Raw genomic sequence first — 16,760 nt, 5'->3', positions numbered from 1 at the left:
TAGGAATGTCTTTTGAGGAAGGGTTCATGCTGACAGTAAAGTCTTGCATCTACTATGAAGAATAGATTATTTTTTGGTTTCAGTGAAAGCAAAATGCAGTTTCGAAACAGGACTCTGAATAGATTAGAGAGCCTTACTGCACATGACTTCCCTCTATCAGAGCAGTTTTTTTCTCAGACTTGGATGAAGCCTCGAAGTGTGTAAAATATGAATAATTTGGTGTCGTTGTCCTACTGGCTCATTGCTGCTCCTGGTTTTATTTTATTCTGTTTCAAGATATCTTTCACCTATTCTTGGCTAATTTGGCATTCCTATTGGTAGTTATATTAATTTTATCCATTGTAGTCTGATTAGGATCTTGATAGAGCTTTCACTTAGGCCAAGATGTAGTTGTGACACTTGGTGGAAACCCTAGTAAGGAGGGTATTTACTTGCCCATGCTCAGATTTCAGTGGCTTTGTGTCATCACACTTCCTGCCAGTGTGAAACCCACAGAACCTTAAGTCGCACATTTGTATCTTTGAGAAAGAAGGAATAAAGATTTTCATATGTACAGTAATTGTGCAGACTACTTGAGATTGCTCTCTGCTTGGACTTACGGGGTTCTTGAGGGATCTGGCTGGTTATCAAGGCAACACATGTTAAAAATGCTGTCTACGTCTAAATAGTTTTTGTATATTCATTAGTGATGCAAGAATAAAATATCCTTTCTTTCAGTGCTGTGCTTTCTCACTTATCTCTATGTAACTTTTTTGGAATTTCTTCTAAATAAAATTAGGTATTTGAAGAAAAATCCCATGCACTGTGTCACCTTGATGTCAGTACTGTGGTTATCTCAGTGTTGCTATTGCTTTAGCTGATGATTTCAGAGTAATCAAGAGTATCTGTTTCTTGATCTACATCCAGTGTGACAAAAAAATTAGTTTGGAATTACTGTTTTAGGCTGAGGAGTATGTTAGTGATAATACATTTGTGAATTAATATGTTGAAATGTTAACATGAAGGCCTTTACTTCTAGTCTAAGCGATATGTACTAGAGAATAGGATATAATAATGATTTAGTAACAAAATATACAATTATTTTCTAGCTTTACCATTAGTTTCTTTGTGCATAGCAAATGATGCTGGCAAAAGCTTTATTGTCCTAAATACTTTTTAATTGAAATTCCATAAATAAAATTTTTACCCAATAATTCCTATTTGTCTCTAATGATGTAGCATGGACTAATGCTTTGGTCTCAGAACTGGGAGTAAAGAGGTCAGATTTTCTTTTCAATTCTGACATGATTATGCTATGAAATATACAATCTGCTACAAAGCAGGATAGAGCACACTTGAATGCAGCAGACAGTTTTGGTTCAAGTTGTTGAACAGATGATTTCTGTGATAAATGAAGGTTTAATCTCAATGTTTTACTTATTTTTTCATTTGTTTTACAGAATGTTGTTCCAGCTGAGGTGTCACTTGTTTGTGTAGTAAAGCCGGATGAATTTTGGGATAAGAAGGTTACGCATTTCTGCTTTTGGAAAGAGAAGGATAGACTTGGCTTTGAGGTATGTAGAACCTTTATTTCAGTCAAAAATACCATTTCCTGAATGCTAGAGTGATTGGATTAAAATTAATGTATCTTTAGAAACAGTTATATTCCAGTGCTTTGAGAGTATCCTTAACAAGTCAGTGTCTATCCTTAACAAACAGCTGTGCCCTTTTAATTTTTCCCTTTTTAGTAAGACTGTTACATGAAGTAGATCTTGAATTAGCAATATGTGGCATTTAATTATTTCCTCAGTGAGAGGCTAAAGCTGTTTGATCCACATTTTGGGGTATTTTGAGTGGGAAGCTGTACAGGGCTTAGTGTGTATTGTGTAATGTGAATATTTTTCATGACTGTAGAGATGCATGTTGAATGGGTAGTAACCATTTTGAAGAATTCTATAGTTGCTGTTGCATGATTGAATAGAAAAGTGTTTTGATGCTGTGTTATTCTTTCTGATGGTAAGATAACATTCTTGAACACACCTGTAGAAAACTGTTCAGGGAAAGCAGAAATTGAAAGGTGGCTGCCAAAAGGTTATTGAACTGCTGACTAATACAAACCTAAATATTCTGTAATCCAGATATGATGCTGTTAATTCATATGAATTTTGTCCTGTTAAGTTTTATATCAGACTTCATTTAGAGTAGATGGCTTAATTTTTTGGCAAATCCTGTGTGTTAAAGTACTCTGAAGGAATGGGGAGATAAGAGTTCTGTTTTCAATCAGATCACCAACCCTTTTTTTTTTCCCCCTTTAAGATTCCTTTAATGAAATCTTTTTTTTTACTTTTGTAATCTGCTTTAGAACCTTATAAGTAAGGAAATCTTGCATGCTTGCCTTACAGATGAAGATAAATTTTTTTTTAGTAGCTAGTTCTTCAAAGACACTGAAACTATTCTATGTTCAATAGAGCAGTCCAAAGAATGCCTGAACAGCTACTTGTGTGTTTGAAAGTCTGCACTCAGTCTGATACTAATAAAGTTAGTGAAGTGCTTGAAATTTTGCTACTGGAATGGTTTCAAATATGATAATTATGTGACATATTACAGTTAAGCTCTCAAGTTTTGTGGATGTCTGGCTGACCTGAATATCTTGAGGGAACTGATAGGAGGTGTGGTCAAAGTAATTTCCATCTTGAAGTTCAGCTAGTAGCAACTCAGTTGTAGCCTGTTGTAATTAAAACATGATTATCAAAAGAAAAAGTAATGGGTGTGGTGGTGTCCACCTTTTATAAACTATCCTGTTGTTCATAACACATCCAAGAGGAGAATTAAAAGAAGATACTGAACCAACCTTCTGTACTCTGAAGGATAATTTTTTTTCTTGTAGTAAGTGTTTTAAGTTTGCCATCATCAGTTTCACACAGATGCTTTTAGGACATAAGGGCTAAAACTCCTTTAGGAGCCTGAAGGCCAGACAGTGGTAGTAATAAAAGTGTTGCCTCCCTTTTTAGCAGTCCCTGCTGACTGAGTTAGGTTTGTTTTTTCCATGTGCATACCAGTAATTATGATCCTTGTTTGAGTTCAAGAACCCTTTAAAGTTGTTTTATAAAAGAATTTTATGCAGTGGTTACTGTATATATCATAGTGTTCCCCGTTTGGAAATTAATCCTCCAGAATAGAGTGTTCTTGAATTTTTCTTTAATATTTTTCCTTTATTCTTAACAGTCACTAAATGATAGTTCTGTATTGAAATTCAGTAAGCTTAGTAATTTTATGAAAGCATTTTCTATGCTAATGATGATAGACCACTGGCACTGTGTAACTACACTGTTTGGTTTCTGTTTGTAAACGTCTGTTTCCATTAGTGAACCATAAACATTTCTCCCTGACCTGAAATTTTGATCTAAGATTCTCTTAAATTAATAGATCTAAAGCTTTAGGAAGAAGAAAATAATTAAGAGTATTAGAGATGCATTTCATGCAAGTATCTATCAAAACATGTCAGTTGTAAGAAAAGTAGTCGGCAGTGTGGATCTCACTCTACAAGAAACAAAATTATAGAATAAAAATACAGCAGCTGGTTTCTGGGCAGGAGGAAAACTTCAAAATTTGTTCTCTAATGGCTCTTTATATCTTTGCTTGTTGCAAGAGCAGATCAGAAGTTTGCATTACTAGAGGAAAATTACAGGTAGTTGCTGAATTTTTGTCTTGGTAGGTCTTTGCTCTTGAATTTTGGCCTGATTTAGAAGCACTGGACACAGGGTGAGACTGCTTGCTTGCACAAGGGGCTACCATCACCTTTGGGGCAGTTGTCATTCAACTGAGGCTGGATAGTAAGCAGCTGTTGGATAGAGAGTTGTTAAGAAACTGTGTGATACCATCCTAGCTCATGGGTTTTGCTTGCCTTTTGCACATTCTTGGTGTTTCGTTGTTTGGGGGGTTTTGTGTTTGGGTTTTTTGGGTTTGTTTTTGTTGGTTGGTTGGGTTTTTTTGGTTTTTTTCTTTGTTTCTTTTTCTGTGCAATAGCTCATACTTAAATGACATTCTTCATTAAAGGACAGGGGAAGTTGAGAGAACAGTAGGAAAGATCTTGTGCTTTCCCATATAATGAAGCATCACCCCTGGTATTAGGCAGTCCTTTGTTCTTCACCAGCCATTAACTCTTAGTTAGCTGTTACTTGGTACTGACCTCTTACTAGGTTGTGATTAGGGAAACTGGCTCAGTAAACACTGCCCACCCTCTCCGTCTTCCACATAATGTGTTTGAAATAATGTCTTTGCTCTTCTCCTGATATGAGTGCAGAGCACTAAGGCTATGGAAGCTTCAAGCTCATGCACAAATCTTCAAATGCATAGGTGTGTATTACTGGCAGTAAAAACAAAACTCCCACCTTGTGTTTTGGGTCACGGGTTAGATTTAATTGCCTACAAGGAAAATCCAAGATTGTTTTTGCACCATTCAAATTAAATTTGCTCTAAGCTTTAAATGGAAGTGTGAAATCTTATTCACCTGAGAGTGTAATCTCATTTTATTTGAAGTAAATACTACATAACTGATTTAAAATATCTAATGGGGCATCACACCTACCTTCTATTTCCTGCTACCTTGTCTGTTTTTAATACCATGTTTAATATTGCCATGTGAAGCCATTAATCGCAATGCCTCCTGTTCTCTTGCAAGTCAGAGATCCTTTGCTTGAAAGTGAGGTATGGTAATGATGTGCAAAGCACTGAAAGTAGACATCAGAAGGCTGCTGGGTGGATAAGTATAAAGAGGTGGGCTGATGCAGCTGTGGTTTTAAAAAAGTGCTTATCCATGCTTCTGGTTAGCATTAGATTTGGTTTTAGACCTGCCTTAGGTCGATTCCCATTCATTCTCCATCAGACTTTTCCTCTGTCCTTTTATTCCTCTCTAAAATGCTTACTAGTAGCCAGTTTGTGTATTCATTGAAGCAGGTTTTTTTGGCCCATGTTTTATAAGAGGAGAGTTGTCTTAATTGTTCCAAGGGTGCCTTTCAGCTTACATGTGTTGTATATTACAGTGTAATACTTAATACTGTTTGTTTTTAGATGGATGAAGAACAGAGTTTGATTATAGAAACTTCTAACTGTTCTGGAGGGCTGGGAGGTGTTTATTGCTTTTTTTTATTACTACACTTTACATAGTGACGTGGAACAAATAGCTATTTCTTAGTAGTTGTGTGTTTTATTTAGTTGTGAGCTTTTCATGTGAGAATAACTAGGATATCTGGGGAAGAATGTGTGCCATAAAGGTAGAAGGAATGTGCAAGTTCTGTTTCTGTTCTGTTTGTACACAATGTATAATTGCCTATGGGCTGGTGATTTGGGTTTTTTCCCGTGCTATTAATTAAAGGGAATGGGAGGAAGAAGAAACTCTAAGATTGTCTTAGATTTCAGATTAGCCCTGGATAATCAGTTTGTGTTGAAAGCAAGGATGAGGAAAGTGCTTGATTGTTGTTCTTATCCTTGGGAAAATCACAGAGCAATACTCAAAAGTTCACTTACAATTCAGAGGTGAGAAATCGAGGGCTAGGTGATTTGGAAAAAAAAAAATGAGGAAAAAAGGTAGTAAACTACTAGGAACTAACTGGAAAAATCAGACTTTAGTATATATAGGAAAAGAAACCTGATAGTCTTGGAGTACCGAGTCTGGATAGGTCTTAATGCTTCATGCTTACACTGTAGCAACTGGCAGGTCACAGGTTTCTGTCCCTAGTAATGTATCAACAGAATCTTCTCTGGAAAATCTAAAATTTCAATGTTAAGTCATCAATATACAAAGGAGTACAGAAACCTTAACATAACTTTTTTCTCTGAAAATTTCCTGCCTATCAGCCTGTTTATGGTCCATATATCTGCATATCAGAATTGCTCTGTGAGAAATACTTTTCCATATTATGTAGCTGAAAAGTAGCTAATAACATCTTGTCATTTGTTTTAACAGTTTGGGGACTGTTTAAGAAAAAAAACTTAAAAGTTGAAATCCAATGTGCTTGGGCCACAGTTTTTCGTATCAGTCTCAAATTCAAGTAAGACTCTGTCTGCCTGAGTAAGTGGGAGATACCTGAGTAGATTGTCATCTTCTGTAGACTTATGGTCTTTATTGTGAAAGTGATTAAATGCCTGGTATGTGGTTATAGCAATCCTTAATGTTACAAAATGCAAAAATCTCAACCCCAGACAATTAGGTATGTGCTTTTTAGTTGCCATTGAAAACACATTGTGGTATGAAACTTTCTACTGAGTTTCTACAGGAGGTTTTTACCCTGTTCTTAAACTTTGAAGCCAACTGTTTTTCCTACATGTATCTTTATATCTTAACTCTCAATATTCTACTTGGAGGCATTGTGGCACAGTCATCCCAAATATATCTTTTAAGAATAATGTAAATAAGTAGAGTGTTGCTCCACAGAAGGAAGAATGAATCATTCTTTGCAAAAGATCTTTGTATCAAATTTTTCAGTCCATTGTTTTAATACTGAAGCATCAAAGTTTTTAGCTTTCATGGACTTTCCCCGAAATGCATACAGGAGTTTGTGGTTTTGGTTTTTTTCCAATCAAATGTGTTTATTGAAATGTATCTCCATGTATCCTTTTTGCTCCTGTTTTAATACTGGGGGTGATGAGTCCTTTCTTTTAATAACCTGGATGAAATCAGGGAATTAGTCACTGTGGAGATGGACTACGTAAGCCTGTGTTTACGTCATGTTCTGAATTCAGTCCTGAAGAGTGTGATGGAAAGTACCAGATTATGTGTGCCTATTAGTCTCTTCCCCAGGATGGAAAAAAGATAGTGTGCTAATTATTTCCACAAGCCCTCCTGGGGAAGGTGAATGAGTGGGCAAAACCATAAGTTTTTGAAAGATAGTGAGACAGTGCCAGTGAGACTGGCAGTGGAGTCAGCAGTTAGTCTAATGTATCTAGATTCTACGAGATGCTCTTGGGTTTCTAGTATGAGAGGTTTTTGTGTGATACTGGCCAGATAAATGTGTTTAACTCAAGTTTCTCAATCTAATGTTAAATCAAATGTTCATTACTTGTTAATATGAAACAGTAACCTATATATCACTCTGTCCTTAGTGTTTAATCAAATAATGTTTCAGAAAATGGATCATACTTTCAGAAAAAGTATTGTATATTAGGCTTTTTCCCTTCAAGAAGAGCAAGTCTTTGCTTCACAATTCTGTGGCAGTACTGTCACCTTCTGTGTCAGCTAGACCATATAAATCTGGACAGCAGTTTGGTCTGATAGAAGTGCCATCATTATTTTGAAAAATCACCAGGAGAATAGTTGAGACTTTATTTAAGTTTTACTAGATGTAGACTTTACTGGAGGATAAGCACAGAACTTTTTTGAATGCTAATGGCAAAGATTAATCCGATTGTGCTTTAGAAAGCAATTAGGATTCACACTTTTCTGTAAATATTTTTTTTATATGAAAGTTGCCTTCAGTGTAATGTGCAAAATGAACAGAGGTGTGTTTAGGTTTGCATTTCTGTACAAGCTGAAGGGTGAAGTTATTCCAGCAAAATCTCTGCCTTGTTCGTTTAAGCTTTCCCCTTATTTTTCTAAAGCTGTTTGGATATGTAAGCTGCTGACATAACAAACCATCAAGATTTAATCCACTGAGGAAACAGCTTTAATATTGAGCCCAAAGGACTTTATAAAAATTAAGCATTTTCAGCCTATAAAGCAGACTGTGACTGGGAAAAGTTACCTGGGCTTCCCAGTGTTTCATGACAGAATTTTTAGGAAGTGTATAAAACTCCATCTACTTAGACCTCTTTGAATAAAGTTTGTGCAAAATTACCACTCAGTGACCAGGTAAGTATGAACAGCTTTTAGCATGCTTTACTAATGTTCTTCAAAGCAAGTAAATAAAAAAAAATTATATATTTTAATGCTAGTTTATTAAAATTAGTGAAGTGGTGTTGTGATCATATTGAATAAACACCTTAATATAGTCTTACAGTAGATACTTTTTTAGTTAAATTAAAATGTAGCAAATCAGAACAGGTAATTTAAATACTGTATCTGTTCCTGTGCTCATAAAAGTTTTTGCCTTTAGTTGCATATCTCACTTGAACATTATCACAGTTAATACTGTGAATAATATATATTATACTAAGAATCTTTTTCTAAAAATCCATCTAGTCTGATACTTGCATCACTTAATACCCACATGATCATGAAGGTTCCTTATTTAAAGTAATTGTGATGTGTAGGTGATGCACTTCCAGCCCATGTAAACGTCTCAGTAGTTGGGAGCGCCTGGTAAGAATTCTTTACAAAGAATTGTGAACTTGGTCAGACTTTTTGGGTGTTGGATCTTAGGTTGCCTCAAACCTCAACACCCCAACAACAACAAAAACCAACTAACCAAAAAAACCGCAAATAAAAGTCGGAATTAACAAATGATAAACACTATAGATATGTTTATGTAAGGAATTATTTTTGCCATTTTCATAGATGATTTCATCTGGACTGGCTTTGTTCTGTGAAATTTAGTGTAGTTTTAGGTAGCTTTAGGTTTACAGTGTTGTGTAAATAATAATTGTTACTTAATAATAGTTTTTCTGTTATTCTAAATTATTATTTTAAATCTGATTTTTAAGACCTTTTTGCTCCAGAGATTAAAAATAGGATTTGGTTGCCTTACAGTGCTTCTGTACCTAGTTCCCAGTATAAAGTTTTTGTGCTGATCAGAGATGTAGAATATAAACAGTTCATTTGTTTATATAGTCTTTGTAGTTTATCCCAGATCAGAAATATTTATGAAGATTAATAGAGCTATTTACTTCTTTTAGAAGATCATATGCTTAGATTACACTTGTTTAAATTTTGTTTTCCCAATGGGCATGTGTGTACTTTGTGAAGAAGATGCTTCTTTTTAGATTCAGAAAAAAATGCCTTGTTACTGAAATTTTACAGCATCCTCTCTACCAATAGCTACTGGATTTGACTCTGTGTATTTAAGAGCTTTTTAATTTCTTCCCTCAAAAAACAAAAAAAAAAAAGCTTAGATGGATGCTTTAAAATTTTAAGTGTCCTATTGCATCCAGTATTCCCAGCAAATGGCATAGGGGAAGAGATCAGCTTTGTACATCAGTATTCAAAGCTCTTTCTATGAAAAGTCAGTGTCACTGTTTCTGTGACACCCTGTGTTTTAGGTTCAAAGTCATAGTACTAGAAAAAAAGTGGTACTCTTGCTCCTGAGAAATGAAGTTTTGCAGCTGAATCACAAGTGTTTGCAGTACCTGTGTGTGTTTGTTTTTGGGTTTTTTGTATTTATTTGGTAGTTCTTAAAAAGTTTGTTTTGGTTGTTATATAGAACTTTTGCTTCTCCCAAAGTATTGTTCTGATTATTTCTGTTTTAGGAGGCCAGTGTTGTGCAAAGCAAGTTTACTGATTAGAGTAGAGCAATGTTAAGAGCTGCTACCACTATTTAGGTTTTAGAAGGGGCTGAGTACAGACTATGATGGTCAGGACTCTGTTTGGATGCAGACAGGATGTATTTGAAACCTACTTCCACTGTCACCTGACTAGCTGCCATTGTTGTTGGAAGTGGATTGATAAGTGGGAAGGGAAGCAAAGATTTAAGTATTCTATAATTCATACTTTTTTTTTTTTCCTGTCTTCCTGTATGTCCAGATCTACCTTCAGTTTTCAACAATAATCAATAGTTGGTCAGTTGAATGGATTCTGTTCTCAAAAACTGTCACAGAAGTGTCATAATTTAATCAATTATTTGGTGTATCAGATCTGTTTAGTGATCCAGACAGGTTTGAACTAACACAAAGTGGGTGGTAGATAATACCCTTGAGGTAATTCCAGGAGAAAATTCGTAAGTTTAGGATGGATATTCTGTCTGTTAGTGTCTTCAGGGAGATAGAACTAGAATACTCTTTCCAGTTGGCTCTTTCCTCGCATTCTTGTCCCTTGTAAGAATATGTGCATCATCTGATGGGTTCTCAAAATTATCTCTTTTCTTTCTGGCTAATATCTAAGCTTCCACAGACTTTTGTTCTATAGGAGTTACTCTAGGTTTCACATATCATGCACCAAAGCAATTAATGCTGCCAGCCCTTTGGTTTAGGCTTACGTGAATAGGGCTTAGCCAGGAGTCTCTGGAATGCAGAAATGAAGGGAAGAATTCAGTCTTCTGACTATCAGTGACCTCTGTTTTCTTTTCTTTATTTCCTGAGGTAGTTGAACTAGATTAGATGATGCTTCTGAGAGAATGGCTTGGGCTTTTAAACATGCTAATATTTGAATTGGACTAATCATAGAGTGTGGTTGATCCAACGCTTGCTGAGCATATTTGCACAGTAAATGCAGACACTTCATTTTTAGGGCATTAACTCACCTCTGGGACTGGAAGTATTGAATGTGATAAATGTATTGAATGTGATAAAAATACTAAGTGTTTTACAGTATAGTATCTTACTACTATATTCTGTAAAAATAGATTATGTGTATGATTAATGTGTATCATTATTATGTGTATGATTATGTGTATGATTTATGTGTATGATTAATCAAGAAGTGTCAGTTACCACAAAGAAAACAAATATCCAAAAAATATAGTTATTTTTCCTATTGTAAATAGAGGAGGTGATACAGATGATGCTCTTCTGGGATTATGCATGAGATATATACTGCATATCAAAATTGCCTGTCTATCTTAGGCCCACGTTAATTGCAACCAGCTATGTTTCATTTAAACATTTAGGAGTAAAAGGATCACTTTCTCTGAATCACAGAAACATCTCCTCAGTACATTTGGATGCACCTAATTTCTCATATACTTAAGGAAAAATATAAGCATTACTTACAAATTTACCTAAAATTTATTTTATTGTTGCAGGTTATTTTAGTATCTGCTAATAAGCTGACTCGATATATAGAACCGTGCCAACTAACAGAAGATTTTGGAGGAACTCTCACCTATGATCATATGGATTGGCTGAATAAGAGGCTGGTTAGTTTTCTGGGGTTTTTTCAAGTGTCTTATTCTTGACTCATGGATTTTTATTTGTGTCCTCTCTCTTCTTTTCTTGTTTCACTTGGTTTTGTATGTTAATGAGGAGCCTTCTGAATTGCAACTGCTGAACTAGACAATAAGGCAGAAAGGTTGTTAAAAATTAGACTGCCTTCAGTAGAGCTGCTTTTATAATTTTCATTTCTTAAATTAAAACCCATCTCTTACTTAGGTATTTGAAAAGTTCACGAAAGAATCAACTTCCTTACTGGATGAACTTGCTTTAATTAACAGTGGAAGTGATAAAGGAACTCAACAAGAAAAAGAGAGGTGTGTGATTAGCTTTTTGAAATCAATGCTTTTGGATAATAACATTTTATTGGAAATGCAAAAAGTATTGAAAATATGAGATGACTTCAGTATTTTTAAGTGTGTAAAGAAATTCTGAAAGTTTGTGGTGTAGCCTACAAAATGTATCTGTATGTGTGTAGATGGATGCTCATTTGGCTATTTGCAACAGGCTGCTGTACTTAATGAATTGCAAAAGTGACTACTGAGTGAGGAAAGAAAGTCTCTTAACAGCATCCTGTAGCTTTGGCCTCAGTTGAAGTTTCTAGTGTTATTGTAATATAAAAACATTGCTAATAATTTGTTATGTTAATTATTAAAGTTTATTGTTAATAATTTGTTTGTTACTTTATTCAAGATCAATAGATTTGAACTTCCTTCCATCAGTTGATCCAGAGACGGTATTGCAGACAGGTATAGTAAATTGAAACATTGTAATATTGGTAAAAAATAACATTCATTTTTAAGCCCTAAGTGAAAGCTCAGAGGGTATAATAATCTTGAACATCATCTCAATGTAACAAGCTTACCAATTAATGTTATTTTTGGGTTCAAAAACCACTGATGTTGGCAAATAAATGGAAGAATTCCAAATTTGTTATTAAATTTTTTTTTCATCCTGATAACATCTTTACAGTATTGCCATAATTAATGTCTAATTTTGAGAATACTTTCTTTCTAGATGATGTCAGTAGTGGCTGCCAAATGGTTACAATACAGATAGCATTTTCCTATGCTATTTGATAATTTGCATCAGCTTAGTTCTTAGCCATTGGTAAATCTGAAGCATACAGTCTTCAGAGTGTTTGCTGCCAAGACTCTCCCTTGAGGATGTTTGGGGTTCTTTGATTGAAAGGAGTATTTTTAAATTGAATTTCCTGTTGGTAATGAAGCATAATAGCACTGATTTGAACTAGAAATTTGCTTAAAGATTTGGTTTAAGGTGATGATCAGGGTTTGAGTTCTCAGAATCCTTATCTTACAGTGTCCTACAAACTAATGTGCAAATCACATATACTATTTGACTCAGAGAACTGCTGGCTTTACATGCCCTCCATATAAAATTTTAGCTTATTTAGTTGTGGGATAACACTCTTCGAGTTAGGGTGAAAGAACAGTTATTTGCTGTGGTCTTTTAAAATTTTGAAAATATGAAATGGCTGTTGATAACATAAATATACTTTAGTCCAATTGTGTATCCTTCTGGTAAGATTTTTTTTTTTGGACAGAGCAACACTTCAATTTTATCAATGTAGTTGGCTCCTAAGAAGATTAGTTTGTATATATTCTATGTTTTCTTAATTATGACATAATGAATTTTTTTATTTGAGCCAAGAAGTTTGATAATTAAATCACATATATTTACAAGAGATATTGTTTTCCTTTGTTAGATTCACTTTCAATAAAGTTTGAGAATAAAAATTCTCCCCAATTAAGTTTTCCTGTCTCTTAGGGGTAAATATGAACAAAGATTTTAGATATAAGGAATCTGTGCTTTCACAAGCTCCAAATCTACATATATAGTTCTTAAAGAAGAATCTACTTGAAAAATTTTTACCTAGGAAATGTTAATCTTTACTGCTGAAATAATACAATAAAAATTCAAAATTATCACAGTAGAACTTCAACTTATAAAAGCCTTCAAGTCTGTTTGCCCTATCAGTGTAGTATTATAGAAATCAAAGCTACCATTTTCTTATGGAAAAATGTTTGTGAATTCTTAAGACATGTTCATTTCACAATATGCTGAGTAATTTAAAGTTGCTTGCTGCAATCTCCAAAGCCCTCGGGGCTTTGATTGTTTAGATAATGCCTGTTGAATTTAGAATTACTGCATTTTCCTTGTGAAGTATGTCAATTTTTGTTCTAATGGTAATTATTTCTCTTTTAGTGAACTGGCATGTTACCATTTTAAGATCTGCAGAACTGATGATGTGGAATTGGCAGATTTTCAGTTGTTCACCAGCATTTCTTTAGTGACCAAATGCTGATCTATTTTCTAACTTTTTCTTTGACCTTTTGAGGAATAAATTGATGATCTGGGTTTACTGGTAGTGTGTTCTTTACATCCCGAAAACTTTACCACAACCTTATAATTACATTCATTCAACAGTTTAAACAGCAGACTAAATAGTCAAGGTACTATTTTTGCATATAGAAAAGTTGTTATAGTCTAGTGAGTTAGTGCACTGTTATGGTGAGTAAGAGCACAAAGAAAAGAAGTGATGAAAGTTACTGATCAAAATACCTGGTATTCAGCACCACACTTTCTATGAAAGTTTTGTATGTGTTGTAAGTATCCTGGAAGATAACAGAAATTAAATGCTCAGATTGTAAGTCCTTCTAGATCATTTATTTAATCTAAGAACATGAATTGTTTTGGGGAAATACTTCATATGTTACACAATGTTTTGAAATAAAACGGAGTACTTATAGTTGTTGCTAACTCAAGATTGTGCTCTGCAATAGTTTCTTTAATTAATACTATTGTCAATATGAATGTCAAAAGCCATAGTATCTTTTATTTATGTAAAATATACTACATAATTTCTACCCTATTTTATGACTGATACCCTGCCACAAACTGTGGACAGTGATTGCATGAAATGGTATTAAATGTGCCAAATGAAGGAAAGACCATCAGCTGCAAAAATGTTCTACCAGATCTAAAAGCAGGCATGCCTACTAGTGTTTGTATTTGTTGTTTGAATCTAAATTAAGCACATAATTATATGTATTTTTAAAGGTCATGAACTACTATCTGAATTACAACAGCGTCGATTCAATGGTTCAGATGGAGGGGTGTCCTGGTCCCCGATGGATGATGAGCTCCTTGCTCAGCCTCAGGTCATGAAGCTGCTCGACTCGCTCAGAGAGCAGTACACCCGCTACCAGGAAGTCTGCAGGCAGCGTAGCAAGCGCACGCAGCTGGAGGAGATTCAGCAGAAGGTAATGCAGGTAAGCTTGGAGTTGTCTTGAGGACTATGAAGTGGAGGTTTGAGCTCGAGCCCCATACTGTTTCCCCTGCAAAACTTAGAACTGGAAGTGGTTACTTCATGTTTTCTTTTTCTCCTCAAAGCACAGTGTGCTTGATTCACTTGATACTTTTCATGGTGACTTCCCAAAGGCTGTTCTGATACATGGAGATAAGAAACGTGCTCTCTAGTCACCGTTTTGAAGAATCTTCACATTGTCCCTTTGTTGTGTACTGTGGCAGTGTACCTCTGTGTTGTAAGAGGGCCAAATGCCCGACCTCTTAGCAAAGAGAGGTACATTCACAAATGGGACTCCTCTTACTGGAGTTTTACTTGAGAGTTTAAACCTTCCGTTGCCCATGTTGTTTTAAATTCCTGATACTTAATGTAAGCCAATATTTATTCCTTTGTGTAATACTCCATATTTTACCTTAAAGTGATGAAACTCTTTATTCCAAGGCTACCCTGGCGCAAATGAACTCAAATCTTCCTAATCAATCATGTTTAAAGGTCATACTGCATTGGTTTGGTCCTCTGGAAATAGGCATGTAATTAGAATTTTGAATATTTTCTCAGCAGAGTCTAGTTTCAGTAGAGAAAATCAAGGAAATGGAATTAATTTCCTCTTGTATTATTTGAAATTAGACATTTTTATAAGCTTCTGTATGATTTTAATATGCATAAAATGGAAAAGATATTGCTTTTAACCTTTTAACACTGACATTTTTAGTGCATGAAGACTGCGAATCAAGTACCTGCACTTCACAGCCTCTTACAGACATGGGTAGAGGGAAAAACTAATTAGTCTTGTGCTTTCTGGCAGTAAAAATGTAAATTTACCGAGGAAATAATTTTCCCTTATATAATTATTCAGATTATTATAAAAATACATTTAAAAACAATGTCTTATTTTGATATTTTCAGCTGGAAGTAATAGAATATGTGAGATAATAAAATAGCACTATATAAAATATAGTACCAGGGCCATTAGTATGATCAGGTGAGACCTTTTTTCCTGTGTTGAAGTAGTAGTGATTGAACAAGTTGTGCTGACTGAGTTGAAATTTATAATGTACTTTGGCAAACTGACATTATTAATGCATTTAAATGGACTTGTTTACAGGGGCATCAGCCTCATTTTGCAGTATTTGTATTAAAAATAGGTTTTTGTTTGTTTGCATTATGAATGCTTCATTATAAGAGAATTGGGACTTAGTACACAAGAAAAATGTGTTTTGCTGTTTTATCAAGCTAATCACTTTTATAAAGTGCATGTTAAAACTCTCTAAATGGCATACAGATGTATGGGGAAAACTTGCTAAATCTAGAACTTCATGTAGTGTCTTTTTTGGGTTACAGGAGAAAGGGTGAGAGAGAAATGTAAAATACAATGATGGATTGGAGAAAGTGTTTGTTCTGGCAATCTAAATTCCACTGCACTTTGCCTATATCAATTTCCCATATAACATGCTTGTAGTATTGTAAGTTGGAATGAGTGCATACAAAGAAAATTTTCCCCTTGTGTTGAGCTATTTCTTTATTTGTTAGTGTTATGATTTCCTGTTTGCTTTAATTACAATTATGTTTATATATTTTTTTTAATTTTTTTTTAATAGCTTCTTATTCTGCTAACCAGCCCTGGCTTATATTTGTCCTCAGATTTCATTTTTACTGTTCACTGCTTCTCGTTACTGTTGAACTGTTTAGTTGTTGCTAAGTAGTTGAGATCACAAAGATCTCATATCCACAACCACATCTCTTCCCTTGTGTATTTGATATATTACCCTCTATTTCTAACCGCAACTCTGATCTTAATTTACAAAAATTAATGCATTAGTCTAGTCATTAACCACCTTAAAATTTTTTATGGAAATAACAGTGCTTATTTTTCTTAGTCCCCTAGTGACCCTTCTGTCCTCGTGTCAGTTGTCAGTGACATAAGAATGGTCATATGCAGTCTTGGAGGCAATGCAGCAGTTGTCGGAAACTTGTAATGGGGAGGTGTTCTTGCTCAGAGAAGGCACTGCTAAGCAGTAGTCTTGCACACAGTTTCAGACTTGCAGGAGTCATTTTCATTTGTGAGTTTTCCAGGCCATGCTGAGGTTACAGGAGGACATGTGGGTGCCTTCAGTCTTAGGTCCGTTCCATACTTAAGACAGAGACAGCTGTGCATAGGTGCTGAGCACAACAGGAAGACTCTCTTTAAAGAAAAAGAAATGAGAACTGTGGAGTCTTAATTTGCCCTAGAAATTATAAAAGTAAGGAAGACCCAGGATACTTTAGGAGCAAAGAACATATGCTCTAAAATAATTAATCTTACACAGGGGGCATAAAGAGCACATAGAAAGACTCAGGCACAATGTCTGAAAAGTGGAGTGACTTTTTGTAATGGTTTGTCTTGATTTCTGTGGCAATGTAGCCTAGCAGTACTAGGAAAATTATCCAATTAGTCACT

The 16,760-nt window shown here is 34.8% G+C and overlaps 1 protein-coding gene across 8 annotated transcripts in view; it reads left to right on the top strand.

The window, feature by feature from the left end:
* SESTD1 (SEC14 and spectrin domain containing 1) overlaps positions 1-16,760 on the top strand; it is a 45,251-nt gene that overhangs the window by 16,334 nt on the left and 12,157 nt on the right. For 7 of the 8 annotated variants that reach the window (XM_030454458.1, XM_030454459.1, XM_030454466.1 and 4 more), the window contains 5 exons: positions 1,440-1,553; positions 10,869-10,982; positions 11,215-11,312; positions 11,689-11,744; positions 14,077-14,288. In XM_030454458.1, coding sequence (XP_030310318.1) covers positions 1,440-1,553; positions 10,869-10,982; positions 11,215-11,312; positions 11,689-11,744; positions 14,077-14,288 — 594 coding nt within the window. The remainder of the gene's footprint in view (positions 1-1,439; positions 1,554-10,868; positions 10,983-11,214; positions 11,313-11,688; positions 11,745-14,076; positions 14,289-16,760) is intronic. The other variant, XM_030454465.1, reaches the window with a different exon arrangement.

Source organism: Calypte anna, chromosome 7 (assembly GCF_003957555.1).
Source record: "Calypte anna isolate BGI_N300 chromosome 7, bCalAnn1_v1.p, whole genome shotgun sequence".
NCBI classification, from domain to species: Eukaryota; Metazoa; Chordata; class Aves; order Apodiformes; family Trochilidae; genus Calypte; species Calypte anna.
The sequence above is the reverse complement of the archived record's forward strand: the minus strand, read 5'-3'. Positions and strand labels throughout refer to the sequence as shown.